This window comes from Rhamphochromis sp. 'chilingali' (genome assembly GCF_963969265.1).
Source record: "Rhamphochromis sp. 'chilingali' genome assembly, chromosome: 13".
Taxonomy (NCBI): domain Eukaryota; kingdom Metazoa; phylum Chordata; class Actinopteri; order Cichliformes; family Cichlidae; genus Rhamphochromis; species Rhamphochromis sp. 'chilingali'.
In genome coordinates this window covers 8,955,048-8,974,525 of record NC_137940.1, presented here as the reverse complement: position 1 = coordinate 8,974,525, position 19,478 = coordinate 8,955,048, and the positions used below count along the sequence as shown (strand labels likewise).

At 40.1% G+C, this 19,478-nt stretch overlaps 1 protein-coding gene across 2 annotated transcripts in view; it reads left to right on the top strand.

The window, feature by feature from the left end:
• Nucleotides 1–1,588: 1,588 nt before the first annotated feature.
• LOC308408237 (uncharacterized protein) overlaps nucleotides 1,589–19,478 on the top strand; it is a 20,200-nt gene continuing 2,310 nt past the window's right edge. Inside the window, exons 1-7 of one of the 2 annotated variants that reach the window (XM_080900409.1) lie at nucleotides 1,589–1,690; nucleotides 4,006–4,163; nucleotides 5,357–5,613; nucleotides 7,141–7,228; nucleotides 9,706–9,818; nucleotides 12,389–12,538; nucleotides 12,650–12,737. In XM_080900409.1, the coding sequence (XP_080756535.1) occupies nucleotides 1,594–1,690; nucleotides 4,006–4,163; nucleotides 5,357–5,613; nucleotides 7,141–7,228; nucleotides 9,706–9,818; nucleotides 12,389–12,538; nucleotides 12,650–12,737 (951 nt within the window). In that variant the 5' untranslated portion in view covers nucleotides 1,589–1,593. Of the gene's footprint in view, nucleotides 1,691–4,005; nucleotides 4,164–5,356; nucleotides 5,614–7,140; nucleotides 7,229–9,705; nucleotides 9,819–12,388; nucleotides 12,539–12,646; nucleotides 12,738–19,478 lie in introns of both variants that reach the window. The other variant, XM_080900408.1, reaches the window with a different exon arrangement.

Sequence of the window (19,478 nt, the reverse complement as noted above, 5' to 3'; positions counted from 1 at the left end):
CCCCCAAATATCCAGTTCACTCTTGTGTAAAATAATAAAAAGAAGAAAGGTGTCACTCCTCAGAAGTTTGGTAAATATCTCCTGCTTGCTTTAATAACTTATCAAAAAAAATCTCCCAGTTAATTTTCTAGCTCTGCAGTTATGAACGCAAATTTTGATAGTGGCAGAACTTTTTGTTTCACTTTCACTTTTTATTCAGATGCATTCAGATAATCAAATCCTGATTGATGGCGATCCATGCGTGGTTATCAGTGCTCCACATTGATCACTTTGTTCTTCTCCTGCCTTTTTAGGCCTGATTGTAGATCCAAAATGGAGATCTCTGAGCCTCATAGCTATCTGCTACATTTGCTTTGGGACATGGTTCTCCATTATGGTGGAAAATGTGCAGATTGTCACCAGAAAAAGCAAACTAAATAAATAATAGTACCAGTTAATTAATTAAAATATCAACTTATTTTGATTATGTTTTTTAAAATAATTTCAATATTTTATTATTTATTATTTTCGTGTTCCTTTGCTGGGCTTGTAACAAGCTTTGCGGCTGTCTTCATTTTAAATATCCATGAATGTAAACCTAATCCAAAAAATGTCTTCGATTGTACACACAGGGGAGTGGCTCTTAGAGGCAGTGTGTCTCCCTCTGGTGGCAGAAAAACTGGACCACAGGTTCGAGAGCGAACCACAGTCCCCTCTCGAGGTGTCCAGCTCTATTATATAAAGCAGGAGAAAGGATTTAGGAAAATAAAGACAAAGCGTCTCCTTTATGAGCACCAATGCGCCGTGGCCTCACACCGCTGAAGGTAAATTTGTCCTAAAAAGTTCAAGACTTCCCGTACATGACCTCAAATAAATGGAAAAGCTGTGTATCACTTACAGAGAAGGCTTTTCCATGTTGTTTGTAAAGTAAATAACAGTCAGTGACCTGAACACGCTCACCTTCACCAAGGCTGCACAGTCCTCTGGATTTTTTTACTTGCTAGCAACAAAATACTGAAAACATAGTGAGCTCATCTCCATGGCAATATATCAAACCTAAACCAACACATAGACACTTTAACAGAATACATTTGATAAAGTTCTAGATTTTAATGCACATTCATGGGATTTTCCTTTATTAAACCTCTTATGCAGTCATATATAATAAAGCACTAACCTGAGGCTGCTGCCATAAAGACTCCTGTCTGCTAGATACAACATGCCCAACCTCTTCAGCTCAGCCACTGCCTCGGGGGAGAACTTCACAACACAATTTGCATATAAAATAAGATCAGCCTTTTACTTTGTGCATGATGCAAACTTTAGTTTTCCCTCTTTATTCAAGTAGCAGGCCAGATGGCAAGAAAATCCACAGAGAGACACCGCAGCAGCACTCGCTTCCATGTTGTGACAACAGCAGCTTGTTTTAATGCTGAAACCTGCCCCTTGTAGGTGTGCACCAGGTAGGAGTCCTCTTTAAGACCTTCAGGTAAGGTTAAATATTGCGGGAAATGTGCACGCTATGTCCTCTCAGACCATGTGGGACACACCCGCCCTGCCCCGAGGATCATGGGAAGGCGGTTTTAGGTCTTTCAGGGAGCAGATGAGACACAGATGATCATGAGGCGGTTTTTCCGAGCACACCGGGACGAGGACTTCAGTCAGATCCAGTATCTGACGGCCAAGTGCACCCGCCTAGCTCATGACAAAGGTAAGTCACAAAGGTCAAGACGGGTTCAGCTGACTGTTAATCTCTTATCTACATGAAAACTGCTAGTTTACTACAAAGGGGAAAAAAACCCTCTTCTCCCTTCAGGAAGGTTATAATGTTGAGTCCACTGAGGCGTTCAGATTATAGTCAAGTAGTAGATCAGATGAGCACCACACAATGTCTATACAGCTAACAGTTTAAATAAGATGGAAATTAATATTTAAAATGTCATCAGAACTGCAGAAAGTGCTCCCATCCTTTTCTTTAGTCAAAGTATTGCTGGCTTTATTATCATGCTTTGCTACAAGTCAAAGTCCTGCACAGAAAAAGTTGCTTAGTATAATTATGTGACTGTTGAAAATGGAAGTGCTGCTGCTTACTTATAGATTCATGAGTTTTTAAAGATTGCTTTGTTTGTAAAAATAGTAAAGGTAATAAACAAATGCCCGTCACAAATGTCCATAGTTAGACTTTACTAATAAATCTGAAAAATAAAGTAATAATAATTTGAAAAATGTCTTGGAAAAAAAGAAAGAAAAACTACATGAAACATGGCAAACATGTTTCAAAATATAAATTGATTAGCTTCAGTTTAGCTTAATTTCTAAACTTAATTTAGCTCAGTTTATAAAATGTATTAATTTTATTTTACACTATGATAAAGAGCATATGCTGAATGCATATTAATACATTCTGCATTCCATGTATAGGAACAGTCTGACCTGCTGTTTCATCTATTTATATGTAAATATCTCTTTATGTGCTGTTGCATTGTGTGTGTGCATTGGAATCCACTTGACCCAGGGTCAAATTTCCTGAATGGAAAAACACGCTTGCCAAATAAACATCAAATTCAATCGAAGGTCACAGGTTTGTTAGAAGAACCACACATGTTTTGCGTGAAAAGAAATACTTTCATCTTTACGCTGTCAAGTAAAATGTGACGAACTAAAACACTGATCTTTAATGAAAACAGGCTTTATTGCAGGGTCGCTGCATTAGTTTGAGCCCGGTGTTCTTAATAAACAGAAAACAAAGTGCATGTTTCCTGCAGCAGATTACACTTTAACAGAATCAACTTTATAGTCATTGTGCAACAGTTTCCAAGTCAATGCAGTCACAGTTACAGGGTATCTGACTAGAGCAAAGTTTATTTACAGAAATTTCTGGTAGTTTTTTTTAACATGTAATATAACTACAGTTTGTATTATCTGTTTTTATTGCAATCTGGGTCAGTGTTGATCTACTTAAAGCCCATACTGAGTTACAATGCACATTTACCTCTGTAATAAGATGTAAGAGTAGCGAGTGGTGACAGTGGTGTTATCTACTTTTTTAATTCAATTAAATTCCATGTTTAATTAAAATTTTATTCCATGTTATAAAATTAAAAAATATTGTAACAGGCTAAATCCTACATTAGTACTGATGTTAGTACTTGAGAGCCTTTCTGGTTGTGTGTTTATTGTTTTGGTATCATAAGGATTTAGAGCTGTACTGACATAAAAACTTAACAATGTAACTAAGTATATTTACTCAAGTACTGTATTATAGAAAAATATACTATAGAAAAAAATCAGAATGTAAGTATTATACTCTACAAAATTGTGCTACATTACAACTTTTTACTCCTTAATTAAACATATCACACACAAAAATAAGTACAAGCAAAACTAAAACAATCAGTGGTTAAAGTTCACATCTTAACTTTGTTTTTAAATTTTATTTATTTATATTCATTTATTCTTTAAGAAAATGTTAATCCTGAATAAAAAATAATTTGTTGCAGCAAAAACAATTATTGAGCAGCTACATCAATAAAACTACAACAATTCAGAGTTTACTTACTTAATGGTTTAAATATAGAACTTTTAAATAACTGAGCTAATTAAGTATAACTGACGGAATCGGTATTTTTAAGTATCAAAAGTAGTCTATGCAGTAGATTTTCTGCTTGGTAAAACTGATGTATCAGTTTTACCAAGCAGAATTTATTTATTACATTAAGTGCATTAAGTATTATAATAGACATACTGGCAACTGTTATACAAACTACAGAGAAGTTCTGATACACTGTTCATATTTTATTTTTAAAATATGATTTATTTTTTAGTTAACTTACTTTTTTGTTTTTTATTTTTTTCCCGCACTAATCAGTTAATGAAATGAAACCATCAGTGATTAATGTCTTTGGAGTGATAAATGTCTGCAGTACAAAATTGACTGTTTAACATTAAGTATTTAAGTAAAGTCAGCCACACAGTTACATCTAATGTGCTCAGTTTAACTAACTCTTCTTGGTTTTGTGGCCTCAGCGGTGTTGGACAGAGAGTTTCTGGTGTCCCGAGAGAGGGAGAGAAGGCTGCAGAATGATCTGGAAGCTGTGACCGCCCAACTCCTCAAGCAAGACCAGCTCAATATGGACCTCAGGATGAACCAGACCCAACTCATCAGCAGGATCCAGCAGCAGCAGGTGGACCGATTATGACTTATCTTTTACATGTAGACAGAACAAGGCTGTCTGCTATAAATGTTACATTTATATATTCAACATAGATCAAATAGAGTAAGTTGCTAATAATTTACTAATAAATACACCGTAAAGTTTTACCTTCACATCTTACTTGCACAAAGCTCTGAGGTATTCGCTTTTAGTTGAATCTGTAATCACTGCCACTTCCCAATAGTTCTTGCTCATTCATACGCTACTCATTTTACAGTAGAAGTGGAAATAAATTACATTTTGCAGGATGTAAGTATTTGTTGGATTGTATTTGTTACTTGGTTGAAATTTAAACTGTCACTGAGTGTTGCTGCTGAGTGACATCTGTGTATATCTATAGATTTTCTTATTGGTTGGTTTCTGTACAGAAATCTCTCTCTTTTAAATATATTGCTTCTAGTTTAAGTCTAGTTTAAATCATTTAAACTAGACTTAAACTAGTTTAAATATTCTTAAGAAGTAGTGGATAAATACAGCTTATGAAATGAATAGGAAACTTTCCATTTATCCACATAATCTGTACCTCTGACATCAACAAATCAGCTCATCTTTGCTGTCTGTTAGTTACAGTGGAATTAAGTTTACAGTAAATGTGTTTGCACATGGAAAATGCTGATGTTTTGGCATTGGTTACTTACAAACTGCATAAGTATGAGCTACAAGAAGTAAGAGTTTTGAACCACAGAGACATTTCACTGAACTAAAGAAATCTAATGAGCATCAAAACAGCTTTCTTGTCATATTAATTTCCCTGGAACTTCTAAAATTAGGTTAAAGTTGTTTCAGCAGCTTATCAAAGTGGTCAGAAGGATTATTTTTCATGCTTTTAGAGACACAAGTCATTTTTCAGCAGGGCACAGCTCAGCATTTATCCTGTGTCCTACTTTAAGGTTGCACAGTAACAAATTATCAGGCCTCTTAGAGACATCAGTGGTATTTATTACAGTTTTGGAGAGCTTGACTCCTTCACTTTCCCCTCAAAGACAGTATCAGGTTTAGGCTTGTCCCAAACTCTTTGACCTAAAGGTGTGTCTGATATCACTTATGCAGACTGTATTGGAGCATAGCATGTCTCCAGTGAGATTTGAAAAGGATAGGAAGTGCTGAAGTGTTCATGTGAGCACATCTGCAGTATTCTCAGTATGTCCGTGTCTTCCCCGCAGGACCTGGTGAACTTGCTTCGGCAGCGCGTGGTCCTGCTAGTGGAGGCGAGCTCCCGGGATGCAGAGCTACTGCGGCAGGTCGGCGCAGAGCTGCTTTGCCTGCAGAGCTCTGAGGTGAAGCTGGAGAGCCTGGTGGAGGAGCTGCAGGCTGAGGCCCAACACAGAACTGAGGTGGCAGAAAATCTCCAGACAGAGCTGTACGCTGAGGCCCAGCACAGAGCTACACTCACTGAGAGCCTCCACGCAGAGCTGCGCAGGTAAATCTTCAGTCTCTCCAGTATGACAAAACACGGAATCATGTTTTCTTTCTTTACTTTACACAGCACAATTTGGTTTACGTTTACTTAGAAAAACTTGCAGAGGTAAGCCGCAAAACACACAATGAGTTCATGTAATATAGGAATACATTTTTTTAACTTTAAGTTAATACTCTGACATGCTCCAAAACAGACGCACATTTAGACAGTGGAGGGGTTCGGAGACATGAAAGCACCTCCTTATGTTTGATGAAGACAGTAGTTTTGCATCTTTTTCACGTTGTTACATTTTCTTTGTGCCATTTTTATATTATATTAAGGTATCTTTGTATTAACTTTTAAATCTCTTTGTGGCCATTTTGCATCTCCTGTGGTAGTTTTGCATCTCTCTGTAACTGACACCAGCTAGTTCTGAAACAATTTATACGTTTTGTGTCTCTTTGTGGTCATTTTGTTGCTCTTTGTAATTGTTTCAAAACTCTTTGTTGTTATTTTTAATAGAAATCTTGGATTACTTTTTAACTTTATTTTCTTTTTGTGGTTGTCTGGAGTCATTTTTGCCATTTTTAACATACTAACATTTGACTTTAGATGTAAGAGGCTCAGGACCTCTACTCTGGGCTTTAAAGCCGTCATTATAATGCTGTGTTCTTACTTCGTATTCTACACAAAAAAAATGGACTAATCCACTAATTACTGTGGGTGGCACAGTGGTACAGTGGTTAGCACTGTCACCTCACAGCAAGAAGAGTTTTAAACCCCGTCTGGGACCTTTCTGTGTACAGTTTCCATTTTTTAAAAATTGCATAGCTCTGGAGAAACTAAAATAGCCGCCTGTCCTCTGTATTGCTGAATTGTTAATGACTTGATTAAAACCTTATCGACATTAAAACATACACAATGAACATTAACCCAGATAAGGCTGCAGACAGAAAAAGAAAAAACATTAAAACGGTTGACTTTTGATTACCATCTTGTGGAAACTGAAGCCAAGTAAAGCTGTCACGGGCTGCCCGGCACAGAGAAGAAAATTGTCTCAGACTGTTGTTTCAAGGCTGAACAAAAACATCGAGTCTGGACCCGCGACTTTAAATCAGCTGAAAAGTCCTCCGAGCAGCGGCGAGCTTCAGTCTGCTGACGTTAAATCCCTGCAGAGTGTCGGCTTAGTGTCAGAGTTTGTTATCACATTATGACTCCAGAAATGCAGATGAAAGAAATTTGGGCGTTCGCAGAGAGCAAAATATTTACCCTAAAACTTTTATCAAGACCAACATGTTTCCTTATCTGATGGCTACAAAGAAATGAATAAATGGAGTGTGAAAAAACAAAATACATCTAAGCACACTACGATAAGAGTGAGTATTTTAGTTACTTTAGTAATGTAAATTTTAAGTATGAGTGTTTATCTTACAGTAAACTTTACATTGATGAAAGATCAAATAAAGATACTAAAATTAAACTGGCTACAAGCAGAGTTTAATGAGCTGACACAGGTAAATAAGACATTTTTCTAATTGTCATCAACAGTAAGACAGTGGAGCTGGAAAGGCTAGAAGAAACTAACAGGATGCTGACAGAAGAGCTGACGGATCTCCGCAGAACTTATCAGAAGGAGGTGAGAAGGAAGAGTTTAGGAGTGACGTGGGTCAAAGCTCAGAGTTTACTGCATATAAATTCGAAACAAAAGGCTGAAGGTGTAATATTTGTGGTGCAAAGACTTAAAAAGTGTCTCTGAAAAGTCATGCAGAGACTGTATACAAAGGATGGACACAGCCACTGTGTTGTGAGGTCCTGTTTTGAACCATCGACTTTTTCAGGGTGGTCATCTTCATTCTTTGAAAGTAGATATCACAGGTGAGGGGGCAGTGAGGGGAAGCTGCACACTCATGACGTTAGTAACACTCAACAAGCTACTCATACTTTCCAAAACCTTCCATACTTTTAGTTCTCTTTATTGTGTAGCAGTTTACACATTTGCCAAATCTCTTTGGGGTTTGCGTCAGGAGGGGAATCTGCTGTAAGAAATCTGGATACAGTACGTTTTATTGAAATCGCTGGTAAATGTGCAGGTCTATATTTTGAATGTAAAACTATTTTAAAAGTAGTCGGCACCAGCCTGAGCTCCTTTGGTAATTTGTTCCACATTTGAGCAGCTTCACCATGTTTTTGATGAGTAGTTCAGGATGAGCCAAGCGGAGAGAGCTGCAGTGTTTGCACTGCGTCTGGAGATCTGATACGCGTCCTTACTGATGATTAGGATTTATGGAAAAAGCAAAAGTATTTTAAAATGATTCTCTGCTGTGATCTGAGAACTGTTAGATAAACACTGCTGAAGAAACAAACTCATATCAGGCCTCTGAAGCAATAAAGTAAATACTGCTGTCGGTAAAAGCAAACTGTCCATAGCATCATAACAAAAAGTACACAGTGCTTTATTAAACTGATTGAATTTAAATAAAATAATAAAGGAGGCAAGAAGTTTCCTGTGTGAAACTGTCCATGTGTTTGGACATTGTTGAGTGTGATCTTGCTTGGTATGCGCAAAGCCACAGGTTCAAATCGTGAATAAGCTCACTCTGATGTTATAAAGACGCTGGACCCACGCGGCAAGAATTTTAATTACGTTAACATTTATTTAACAAAGTCAAACATTTCTGGCTTAAACAAGAAACTGCAAGACAATAAAAAAAGAACGTTGAGAGGCTCATGGGTTTTGTCAGTTATGTTGATTGTTTGTTTTTAATGATCTTCAGATAGTGTGTCACTTCGACTTATGAGATAGCCTTACTGCATTTCCTTTCATAAAGGATGAGCCAGTGTGTCTTGTGGTAAAGCAGGTAATAAAGGAAGCATCAGAGCAACATTCCTTAGTATGTATATACTCTGACCAGCTCTTATTATGGCTGCTACGCAGATACTCATGGGTCACTTCATTCAATTAGGAAAATTCATAAGCAAAATTGACTATAAACTGCACATCGAGCAAGTAAAGTAATTTCCTTATTGAGGTAAGAGCAGTCAAGCATTTGTACCTGAAAGGTGCAGCATGCAGGCAAAACAAGGAGGGCTCAGGACTATCACATATAACATCAAAATCCTCTATTCTTGGACCCTGAAAAGAACCACCCTCTAAAACAACCTATTAGCTGTACATGATGGGAGAAATCTCAGCAGAAGCACCGGGGGAGACATCCCTTCATCAAGGCAAATGCTGCTGGAAAAGAAAAAAAGTGTAAAATGCAAGACTTTGGCTAATGAGGAGGTTCAATAAAATCATCAGTTTAGTGATTGCAGTGCTGATTTTGTCCAGCAGATGTCAGGATCAGACACTTATTTAAACACTGCTTTGGCCTTTTTTTGGGGTTGAAACACAAATAAAACTGTTGATGAGTGACAGAGCTTTAATGAATTTGCCGTGAACGGGGATTATTTCTCTGTAGCCGGCTCCTCCAATCAGAAGTAATGGATTAACACTGTTTGTGCGGTCTCAGGTTAGTTCAGGTCAGTGTGGCAGAGTGCCAGCTGTGAATAATGATCTGCCGCTGGATTCCGAAAACCTCACGGTTCAAATTTATGTACTGTGTCCAAATTTTAAAAACTACAACCACCCAAGTGAGAGCACTAATTCAGATGTTGCTGGCATTAGGTCTGCATTGGTGTGTGTCGGTGTGTTGGGTCCAGGCATTAGCGGAACATTCCTCATTTATTTACACTCGGCTTCAAAGACTCACTCCCGCATTGGCGTCTGCTTCATCCAGTCCATCAAACAGCAAACAATCCAGGTCTACAATTATCTTTCCTTTGAGACATCTCCACAAGGCCAAGAGAAGAGAACAACAGACTGCAGAGTCAGTGAGAAACTTCATGAGAACAATTATTTGCAGGGGATAAGGCCTGTAAATTATTGTGAAAGGTCTGGGAGCAGAAGATTAAGTCTGACTCCACTGGACCCGCTCATCTTTCCACATGACATGTCGTCTTTTCCTGATTTATATTTACACGCCCACATCATAATTTTCTAATTTTGTTGTCTTGGTCACATCCTGGTTTTGGGAGAAATATATTTATTTATTTGTATTTTTTTTTTTTGAGGTGAGGGAACTGCAGCAGGAAAATGAGGGAAGCCTGAGGAAACTTCAGGAGACGGCAGAGCAGTTCGAGTGGCTTTGTCAGCAACAGCGTTACTGGATGTCTTGTGTGAAGAGGTGAGTTGGGTTCTTTTTTTGTTTTGCTTTGTTTTTAAATATATCTCAGCTGTGTGTACCAAAAAACATAACAGGATCAGATTTTAAAGTCTTTATTGTCTGCACACATGCTCAAAGTTGATGTAAACGAAACCCTGAAAACCCCTTCTTAATATAAATAATGTGGTTCTGCATAGAAAATACATTTGTAAATGATTATTGGAAAGGAGACTTATCTACTTGCGTTTTTATCTAGCTGGAAGTGAGTAAAGTTCTGATTTCTTATAATATACAAAGCATCTACCAGAGTTAATGCATGTCAAATGTGATTAAAATAAACAAGCAAACTATTCCAGTTGTTTAACTGACTGTCATTTACTCAAACACAATTATTTTTTATTTGTATAGAAATACTTGATTTATTCTAAACAGTGATTAAAGGTACCTTTTGCAATTACCTTCTGCAAATGTCATTAAACATTTCACCACAAGATGGCAGTGTTTTACCAGAAGGTTCTAGTGTAGTTGTCCACCTAAAACACAACAAAAGTGTGATAGTAACAAGAATTCTTTAAAATGTTGCGTGAATACTGCTGTAATGGGTGTTTTTGGACTTAAATCAGATTAGACCATAGATGTCAAACTCTGGCCCGCGGGCCACATTTGGCCCGCAGCCTAATGACATTTGGCCCGCGAAGCCATACCAAATTACTATTAGAGCGGCCTACTGGTATTATACAGCTAATATATATATTGTTTAGTATTAAGCTTTGCTTGTTCTATATTCAGTTTTTCAGCAAAACGTGTTTGAGTCCATAAGAAAAGATTCATTCTTATATCTGGAGGAATAAATATATTTCAATAAATATTAACGTTAGCCCGCGAATTTGTTCCAGTTTTGAATTTTGGCCCACTGTGTATTTGAGTTTGACACCCCTGGATTAGACACTCAGTGCACCATCATGTGGATCAAAGTGGTATTACAAGAGAGCACAGTCCATCCTGATTTCTTGATATCACTGCAACACAATACAAAGACATCAATAGATGTAACATCATAGCTGTTTTTGAGAGATTTGGATGAATTTAAAAAGTTTTTAAACTATTTTTTAAGCATTAACATCTTTGATCTGTCTGTTTCTTTGTGGCAGAACTACAAAGCTACCTAAAATTCCCATGGTATGATTTGGCCTTGTTATGATGTTACTGGTAGCACTGTGTTAGTATGAGCTACACATACTCACAATAAGCAGACACAGAGGGACCTAATTGACTTTGTAGTCTGCTTTCTACCCATCTTATTTACTTTAACTCCGTCTTCACCATCTTCTCTGGGGAAAAAAACTTCAAAATTCAATTCCCAACAAGCCTCTGACTGCATCTTTGTGCTGCCATGCAGGTTGGTTTGTCACAGCTGAAAACAGCTGTCTGCACCAGCTGGAAACAGCAGTGAGGGTGCACCACAGCACATAAGCTGCTACAGGTCGTAAAACTGAAACAACATGCTTAAAGGTGCTAAAATGTTATGGACAAGAGATCTGGAAAGAGTGTTGTAGCTTCCAAAAATGTCACAAAAACCTCTTTTTAATACTTTTATATGTCTCTTGTAATTAAAGAAAGACCAATAAGTTGAGATAGAGGTCTGACAGCTGAGTTTGCTAGAAATTAACTAAGTACTATAGTGTATGTGGGTAGGATACCACTCATCATCATGCATTTAGGTCACAGAAGTAACCATAAGTTTCTTTAAAACTAACCAGCAATGTTTGTTCATCAGTCAGAAAGCTCTGCTAGAATCCCCGAGGCCCTTCTAACACACTGGATGATATTTTTAAAGCATCTCCCATGTTTCGCCTTTATAACTGAAACAAGAAACATTGCAGCCTTAAGGAATCACTTAAAATCTGTTTTCGTGAGTCACTAGATCAACTTTATACAAAAAAATAGAGATTGATGATTCTTGAAGAAAGTTAAGTGCTTTCAAACATCTCCCCTCTGTGACCCAAATGTTTCCTGTTAGTGTCCCAGCCTTAGGCCCCAGAATTCCTCACATTAAACTTTCCAAAAGATTAATACAGATTTCATGTTTAGGATAAGTTGGATCGTATGACAGTCTGTCAAGGACAGGGTAAGAAACTAAATTGTATTGTTCTGTTGGTCTGGTGTTTACATCAGAGGAATTTTGACTGAGAGCGTAAATGTGCATTTTTCCCCCCTATCTTTTCACTTCAAATTGATACATTGATATATTACAAGCCCCGCTCCAGAAATTTCTAATGCAATCAGTACAGGTAGTGCACATAATTCATATTCTGGGCCCTGCTTATGCACATTGCATTAGACACATTGGCAAACTCGTATCCAAAGCAGCTAAAATTTAGAAAGCACACGGGGGTTCAACATCTTGCTTTAGGACATTTTTACATGTGGATAGGAAGGTCTGGAAATCAACCCTACAATTTATAACCCCCTCCTCCAGCCAGGCTACATGCTGCTGCTGCTTCCTTTATAGATTAATTAGCAAATATTTAGAAACTCGTGAGATTATGTACGCTGTGCTCGAAGAGTTGCTGAGTTATCATATTCTACAGGTTCAAAGACTGCCTCATGGAGGAGAGAGAAGCTCTGCTGCGACAGGTCAGCAGGTTGGAAAAGAAAGCTGAGAAACTAAAGCGTTCACACGACGGCAGTCCAACACGGAGACTTGTCTGCCCCCTTCAGGACGCCGAGGGCTGTGACAGGTAGTGATAGATGAACAGATTTAATGAGGAACTAGTTCATTATTATCTGAGTGTCTTTTTCAACTTTTACTCACCTTATAACACATTTAAACTTCCTGTCTCTTAAAGCAGTATAATATCATGGGAGGCAGACACAGTGACCAACCTGGAGTCTCAGGTGGAGAAGTCAAACATGCTGTGCGAAGAGCTCCTCGACCAGGTATCACTTTAATTTTTTCTTCCTGAATGGTTTTATCATCGAAATTTGCTGCAGAAGAAATCTTCTCACGGCAGCTTAAAGGTTACTCAAAATGTCTCCACGCCTGTTCGGTCTCGTGAAATCTCTGATGACACGTGGAAACCTTGGACGTGAAACATTAGACCTTCATTACAGTGCCAATATTCATTCGAGTATGGTTGCCAGTCCCCAGAGGAGCTGCCGTGCTGTCAGTTCTTCCAGAAATTACAAGTGTGCTTTGGATAAACGTGTCTAACATCTCTGCTGTGGATCGTCTAAAGGGCACACTTTAAGGTACCTGTGTGGCTCTGTTACTTCTCATGTGTGGAGCACGGCGGTGATTATTTTCTGTAATAATGTTATGAGAAACTGAAGTTTCGTGGCAGCTCGAAGTTTCGAATGCTTGCTGGCTCTCTTCGCGTGTCACTGCAGCCCTCAGATGAACCTTTATTTTAAGAAATCTGGTGGTGATCTCAGGACTGAAATAGAAGACATGAAAAAAGAGAGCTAACATTCATCTGGATGTGACTGCCAGTCCCTGAAGGAATTGTCAAATATCCAGGAGACTCACAGTCTAATAATTGTTTTTTTCTTTTTTACTTTTTATGGTTTAGTAGTCTTCAAGTATTCAGTGAGTAACTGCTGCGCGTTCCCCAAATAACCAAGTTTACATACATACAGTTCTAGTGTCCTCTTCATGAAGAAACTGTGACAGTTGGCATAATATGTGCATGTAAATGTGTGCTTGTATTGTCACTTTTACTGACCTTTCTAATCTAATAATACACTGTAACTCAGCGTATTTCAACCCAAAGCACCATCCTTCATTGAATCCTTGTATTGGGACCCTTGTGGGGGCAGTCAGATGTACTGCCTCCTAGGTCAACAATCTCTGCTTTAACACTTCTGTATGGAACTACAGAAAAAGGTCCAATTTAATCATATAGATGGAGTTCTTGTTGGCTGCTAAACGTAAAAGTAGGCTGTTTGAACAATCGGCTCGTGCTGTGCTTTCTTTGGGACACCTGAAACATCGGCTGTTTCCTTTGGCCTTAGAATTCACGAACCAGTCTGTAGTTCCCCCCCTTTTCCCCCCTCCAATGTCACCTCTATCTCTACAGCCATCTTTTCAGTGTTTCGAAATATTTGGATCAAAAACAAGAGCAGACTCGTGTTGAAATATTAGAAATCCAAACCATATTCATCTGGTCACAGCTGCCAGTCCGCTGTGGGCTCATTGCAGTGCCAGAGAGTTTTCCAAAAGACTCTGAACATTCATGTGCACTGAAGTATCATCAGTGTTTTTAAACATGGACACACGAGTCTGTACAGCAGACTGCATGCATATAGGAGGACTAAATAAGCCAAAAAACAGAACATTGAAAAAATAACAATCTGGGTAAAAACTGGATTTACAAATATCCACTCAGCACATAAAGTGGAACCATTCAAAGTTTTAGAAAGTCACCCTGCAGGACTGCTTCCAATAATAACTGATGACAGTCGTTGACTTTTTAGGTCTTTGGAGAATCCAATAGTGAAACACATCTGAAAAAGTTGGGGTAGCATAACCAATGTAACAGATGAAAACAGATAGAAATAAATTAGTTATGATTATAGGCGGTATCTAAAAGATGGTGTAGGCACAGTGACCTCACCCACTGACTTCTGGATTTTTCCATTTTGAACCATCAGCTTTAGTGTTTTTGGTCACTGCCATGTTGTTTTTGTTTAAATGATGTTGTTGAACCATCTAAGCTATCTCCTTGTAACTTGCTCTTAAGATGGGAACCAGGTGTGCAACCACTTGCAATCAGTTGTTATCGTCAAACCGACTTTGAATGTAAATAGTTGGCAGCAGACTGTCTCACTGGTGTTTTATCACTGTCTTAACACACCGGAGTCCAGTAAGACCTCATAGATTTTGAAACAGAAATTCCTCCACAAATAGTGACATAGTTGATGCAGAGCGGCAATTTAACTGCAACACGGCACAGGTGCTTGGTACCCTTGTATTTATACAGGAATATAACCACAATGCAACCAGTTGGTAACCAGTTTGGTTGAATATTGCAGACAAGTTGCATTCATTGACACAAACTCACTCAAACCTTCACCAGTCTGTCTCAGAGTGATTGTAGTCAGTCTGAGACAGACTGCAATTGCCTCCCACCAGGCAACCCATGCAGTCGCCTTGCTATCGACAATAGTCACCTAGAGTCTGAAGATGATGCATTTCAACCTCTGGGCGATCAGTTATTTGCCACATCTGCTTGAAAACTGGTCACAAAATGTGAAAAAATGCAATGCAATCACCAAACCAGTTGTTGGAAGGGAGTTCTTCTTTCCCACTACCTAATTTTTATGCACTGAAAGTTGCAGCTTAGTTTATGACATGTTCATTGCATATTGGATTTAATCAAAGTACCAGTTTAGATTGTGTTAGTAGTTTTTAATTCTTTGTATAACTGGGGCTTTTATTATTTTATTTATACACATCCATAGTATGCTACACTCAGAACTGAGTACACACAGTTTTCTGTTGTTGTTGCTGTGATGGCATTGATAGGGGCATCACATTTGCTGAATTTTCTGAAATGTCTTTGATGCAAATCGCTGAAAAGCTGAATTGAAAGAGGAAACTTGTTCAGGAGGATTCATATGTCTGACGTGTTGTGTTTGTTAAAGTTTAACATTTTGAGAGATAAGCTTAATGGGTTTATTTTCAAGGGTTAGTTGAAAGCATTGAAGCCTCTTTCTATTGAATATGAAGCTGGAGCGAGCAACTAGTTAGCTTAGCTTAGCATTCAGAACCGAAATACAAGGAAACAGTCTAGTTTTGTGCGCAGGTAGCATAATCTACCACTGGCTTTTCAGCTTACTTAGTATTGTGTTTTATATTGGTTGTTTAATCTATAAAATAAACAGTGTGAAAACAACAAATATGTCATTACTGGGATGTTTTCCATCACTCAGCAGATTCACCAGTGAGTCACTGCTCCAAGCCAAGAAAAGTCCTCTGCTTAATGCCCATAAAACCAGAACGTTATGTTTTTCCAGTTTAGTTTTTCCAGTCTTTATGCTAAGCTAAACTAACCATATTTCTCCTGAGTGTATTCATTTGAAGAGCAGTGTGCAGATAGTAGCAGCCTTGGGATTGTTTGAAAGGATTCTGTAAGAGAGACCAGTGTAATGTTTTAAAATCTTTGGATAAAAGAAGAATGCACAACTCAAGAGCAAAACAGACATTCAAAACAGCGATAGTCATGCGAGGATGGCTGCCAGTCCCCTGTGGACTTGCAGAACAGCCAGAGCATTCATATAACTGATACTTCATGGGTACCAGAGTCTAATCAGTGTTTTGTTTTTCTGTCTGCAGCATGCTTTAAAAAGTTAGAGGGCTTTGAGGAACTTGAGGTTTCAAAGCCATTTTGCAATCAAATAGGAACCCCACGATGTCTCACAAAGAAGTCCTTCAGGAAGAGCTCACAAATCCTGACAGGACCTCAAACACTTCATCCTCCTGCAGGATTTTTATAGTGGAAGGTGTCTGCCTGGCCACTTTGGGGATTTTTCAAAGCCCTCACATCTTCAGAATGACAAGTTCAGTGTTTTAAAAAATGGGGATAAGAGGAAGCCTGACAGACAGAACATAAGGCTAATAATCGTGTGCGGATGGCTGCCAGTCCCCCAGATGAGCTGCCAGGCTGCCAGAGACTTCAGAGGTGGCTGATATTTTTTGGGCTCCGGATTCACATCAGACCTTTTCACTGTCTGTCTGTCTGTCGGCTGCACATGGCTTCCTCCCAAGCCATTCGAGTCCTTTTCCAAAGCAGCAAAGAGATGACTAATAATGACTGGAGGGAGGTGATTGCCAATAGCCTCTGTGCTTCATTCCCCTCACCTCTCACAGACTCTGCAGTGCATTTCTTGGGATAATTATTCTGATTGAGTGCAGATGATGCAGAGTGGGGTTTTTTTGCAGTCCTTGCTGAGCTGAGAGAGGGAAGAAATTTAGCTGGAGGAGCAGGGAGCACCGGAGTCATAGAGGAAACAGCCATGAAAAAACACATTACCAGCTCTGACATGATTTATACAAATGGGAGATTCACATTATGTAGACATAAGTATTGTTAGATGACAGAAAGAGAAAAGGAGGACGCTTACTGTTCATTGGGCTGACATCTGCAGAGATAGAGAGATGTGCTATTTCAGACAGAGTGGTGCTGCTGAAGTACAGGTGAATAAAAAAGTCTCAAATTCTTGGTTAAATATCAGTGTGAATCTTCTTCTAGTGTTTAGATTAAGTAACTTATTGAGAGACCAATAAGTCTAACTCTGGTTCTCTGGGTAGTTTTGGAAATATAGGAGAAGATACTCTGCCTTTAAAAAAAGAAACCCTTTTAAATCAGAGTATGGCATCAACTCAGTTAAAATTCTGGGATATTGATCTGTTCAGTTGAATAACAGAGAGGATTGTTAAATAAATTCTGGTTCTTTTGTGTTAATTAAATTTACAACAGGTCCACTAGATGTGGAACAATGAGACAACCCCAAAACAGGAATGGTTTTACAGGTGGAGGCCACCGACCATTTTTTCCGATTGCTCAGTATCAATACGTCAATACATGCCATTGCAAGGTTTGCTGTGTCTCCCAGCACAGTCTCAAGATCACAGAATATACCTGATACCATGTAGTCTGATTGGCATTTGCCACAGAATACCATAATTGGCAGGTCCACCACTAGTGCCCTGTGCTTTTCACAAATGAGGGCAGCTTCACCTTGAAGACATGTGACAGATTTGAAAGGACCTGGAGAAGCTGTGGAGAACGTTATGCCGCCTGTATCATCGTTCAGGGAGGGACCACGGAGGGATGCACTGACCTCTACAGACTCAGCAAGTGGCATCCTGACTGCCATTAAATATCGGGGTGAAATCCTTGGCCCCCACTATCAGACTCCTTCCCAAATCAAAAACCCTGGATTAACGGAGATGTTCGCGCGGCACGGAACACCGCCTTTGCCTCCGCGAACACATCGGACTACAAACACGCACATTACCAACTCCGGAAGACGATCAAAGCAGCCAAACGTGAGTACAGGGACAGGGTGGAACAACAGTTTGACAACCCTCGGAGTATGTGGCAGGGACTAAACACGATCACAGACTTTAGAGGGAAAACCAGCACACCGCAGACCACGGCCTCTCTGTGTGAGGATCTAAACGTATTCTACGCTAGATTCGACACAGCGAACACCATGAGACCGGACAGTGTGCGCACCGCGGATGACGTCAGTGCGCACACTGTGTCTGAGGAGGATGTGCGGAAGTGCTTCAGGAAGGTGAACGCACGCAAAGCTACTGGTCCGGACGGGATTCCCGGCCGCGTCCTCAGGTCATGCGCGGCTCAGCTGGCTGGAGTGTTCACGCACATCTTCAACCTTTCCCTCTCTCTGTCTGTAGTCCCAGCCTGCTTCAAAATGGCCACCATTGTCCCTGTATCCAAATCCTCCACCATCTCCTCATTGAACGACTGGCGACCTGTAGCCCTGACCCCCATCGTAAGCAAATGCTTCGAGAAGCTGGTCAGGGACTTCATCTGCTCTGCACTACTCGACTCACTGGACCCTCTACAGTTTGCATACCGCCACAACAGGTCCACTGATGATGCCATAGCCCTGACACTACACACTGCCCTGTCACACCTGGAGAAGAGAGACACGTATGTGAGAATGCTGTTTGTAGATTACAGCTCAGCATTCAATACCATCGTTCCCTCGAAGCTGGACAGGAAACTGCAGGATCTAGGACTGAGCAGCTCCCTCTGCAGCTGGATCCTTAGCTTCCTGTCTGACAGACGCCAGGTGGTCAGACTGGGCAGCATCACCTCATCCCCCATCACACTGAACACTGGTGCTCCACAGGGGTGTGTACTGAGCCCTCTCCTGTACTCACTCTACACCTACGACTGCACAGCCACTAACAGCTCCAACATCATTGTGAAGTTTGCGGACGACACTACAGTGGTGGGTCTTATCACCAACGGTGATGAGACGGCTTACAGGGAGGAGGTCAGCGCCCTGACCCACTGGTGTCAAGACAACCATCTCACCCTCAACGTCGCAAAGACAAAGGAGTTGATAGTGGACTTCCGGAGGTGCAGAGAAGTACACACCCCCATCACCATCAACGGCGCTGCTGTGGAGAGAGTGAGCAGCTTCCGGTTCCTTGGAGTACATCTGGCTGAGGATCTTACGTGGTCAGTACACACAAACAAAACAGTGAAGAAGGCGCAACAGCGCCTCTTCTTTCTCAGGAGACTGAAAAGATTCGGCATGAGCCCCCGCATCCTCAGGACCTTCTATCACTGTGCCATTGAGAGCATCCTCACTGGATGCATCACCACCTGGTATGGCAACAGCACCGCCTACAACTGCAAAGCTCTCCAGCGAGTAGTGCGGTGCTCTGAACGGATAATTGGAGGTGAGCTTCCCTCCCTCCAAGACATCTACAGGAAGCGGTGCCTGAGGAAAGCGGGGAGGATCATCAAGGACTCCAGTCACCCCAGCCATAAACTGTTCAGACTGCTTCCATCAGGAAGGAGGTTCTGCAGCATCCGGTCCCGTACCAGCAGACTGAGAGACAGCTTTTTCCATCAGGCCATCAGACTGCTGAACACGTCATAGACACCTCAGCTTCACTACTGGAACTTTAACATT